Source organism: Bison bison, unplaced genomic scaffold, assembly GCF_000754665.1.
Source record: "Bison bison bison isolate TAMUID 2011002044 unplaced genomic scaffold, Bison_UMD1.0 scf7180017864503, whole genome shotgun sequence".
Classification (NCBI taxonomy): Eukaryota; Metazoa; Chordata; class Mammalia; order Artiodactyla; family Bovidae; genus Bison; species Bison bison.
Genome location: NW_011495061.1, coordinates 2,017,319 through 2,019,509, shown reverse-complemented (window position 1 = coordinate 2,019,509; position 2,191 = coordinate 2,017,319). Strand labels below are relative to the sequence as shown.

Genomic DNA, 2,191 nt, shown 5'->3' with positions numbered 1-2,191 from the left:
CAGCCTGCCTGTCCCTTGCATCTGAGGAGAGGGACACCAAACCCGGCAGGGGAAACACTTACTTAGAAATCACAAAAATGGTAAATGCATAAAGAAGTTTAGCGGCTACATAGTGTCAGAGACTGCTTAATTCAAAGAAAGTCAGTTACTAAGGTTCAGCATTTTATAAACTGTGTTTCGAAGTCGGTCATCCCAGGTGGGTTGCGGTCCCTTCCATTTTTTGCAGGAGTAGCAGAGCACAGACATAATTAGCGTTAGTTTAACCCAGGATGAAATGTCTTCACATTTAGAAGACCCTCGTCTGTGGGTGCCCGGTTCTCACTAAAACGCGGGGCACTGCCCACTGCGGCGTGACCCGCACGTGTGCCGCCTGCCCTGTGTTGCAGGCCCTGCGCCGGGAGGCCCCCGACTGCCCCATCTGCCTCACCGCGCTGGCGCCGCGGGAGACGGTCCTGCTGTCCTGCTCCCACGTGTTCCACCTCGCGTGCCTCCGCGCTCTGGAGGAGTTCTCCCTGGGGGAGAGCGCTCCTTTCCACGCCTGTCCACTCTGCCGCTGCTGCTATCAGAAAAGAATTCTTGAATGCTGAATTCACAAGGGAAAAAATTATATAATTCGGGGGGGGAAGTGTTAACCTTATTGTTGGTAGTTGTATGTTAGGAAAGCTGACAATATTTTAAAAGCTCACAAACCCATCCAATTCTAGTCTTTATAAAGAGAAAACTTCAAATTCATGAGTTGAGTCAGCTGAAGAACGGATTAAAAACTTCTATCTCGGAGGCTCTACAGTTTGCTGATTAGCTCGGCTTCTGGTTGGTGGGCTGGGCTGCTCGTGAGAGTAAAGTGATTCCCTCCCTGCCCTCTCCACAGCGGTGCTGCGGGCACCCGGCGGGCCTGCCGGTGAGGTGGCAACACAGCGTCTTCCCAGGCATGCCCTACAGCTGCAGCTCGAGTCCGCCTGCAGACTGAACCTAAACCTCTCAGGGCATCCAAAGGCCCTCTGCCATTCAAATGCTTGCTTTTAGTCCTTGCTTTCTCTCTATGGGATACGTTACTGTTGAGTCCAGCACTCTGAATACATAAACCCAAGATATAAAAATAAGTATTCCGTGGTTTCAGCATCAGTTCAGTCACCCAGGCATCTCTTTGTGACTCCCTGGACTGCAGCACACCAGGCCTCCCTGTCCATCACCAACTCCCAGAGCACAAACTCATGTCCATTGAGTCAGTGATGCCATCCAACCATCTCATCCTCTGTCATCCCCTTCTCCTTCCGCCTTCAGTCTTTCCCAGGGTCTTTTCCAGTGAGTCAGTTCTTCCCATCAAGTGGCCAAAGAATTGGAAGCTTCAGCTGCAGCAACAGTCCTTCCAATGAACATTCAGGACTGATTTTCTTTGGGATTCACTAGTTTGATCTCCTTGCTCTTAAAGGGACTCTCAAGAGTCTTCTCAACACTACAGTTCAAAAGCATCAGTTCTTCGGCACTCAGCTTTCTTTATGGTCCAACTCTCACATCCATACACGACTACTGGAAAAACCATAGCCTTGACTAGACAGGCCTCTGTCAGCAAAGTAACATCTCTGCTTTTTAATATGCTATCTAAAACAGCACATCACGTATTAATAACTCAGAGTCACATGTTCATGGCTCACATGTAAAGAAATCCACGGAATCTTCCTGGGAGCCTGGTCATTCACAAGCACATTCACAAACCACAGGGTCCTGGCGAGGTGCCCCAGCTGCTGGGACAGAAGAGGCCCCAGATGTTAGGGACAGACAAAGCAGGCTGTTCCTCTGAACTTCCCTGCCCATCAGCAGTAGGTGAGGGGCCGAGGAGCTGCCCTCAGGGGCTCCCAGCTCTTGGCCACTCTGCCTGGAGTCTCCAGTGAACCCTCCCCGGTGCTGAGGAAGAGCAGGTAGACTTTTCCTTTGAATTAAAAAAAAAAAATTCTTTATTTATTTGGGTCTTAGCTGATGTTTGCAGGATCTTCATCGTGGTGCCTGGAGCATGTGGGATCTTAGTTCCCAGACCGGGGATCGAACCCACATCTCCTGCACTGGAAGGGGGGTTCCTACCCCTGGGCCACAGGGAGAGCCTGCAGGCAGGCTTTGCGGCCACCTGGGGCCCCCGGAAGGTCAGTGCAGCCACAACTAACAGCCAGGGCGGGAGGCGCGACAGGCAGGCCGCCCG

The 2,191-nt window shown here is 51.6% G+C and overlaps 1 protein-coding gene across 1 annotated transcript in view; it reads left to right on the top strand.

Moving 5' to 3' along the window:
- The window catches only part of RNF32 (ring finger protein 32), a 36,566-nt gene extending 35,761 nt beyond the window's left edge, over nucleotides 1-805 (top strand). The window contains exon 8 of the mRNA XM_010829261.1: nucleotides 387-805. Coding sequence (XP_010827563.1) covers nucleotides 387-587 — 201 coding nt within the window. The 3' untranslated portion in view covers nucleotides 588-805. The remainder of the gene's footprint in view (nucleotides 1-386) is intronic.
- Nucleotides 806-2,191: the final 1,386 nt, after the last annotated feature.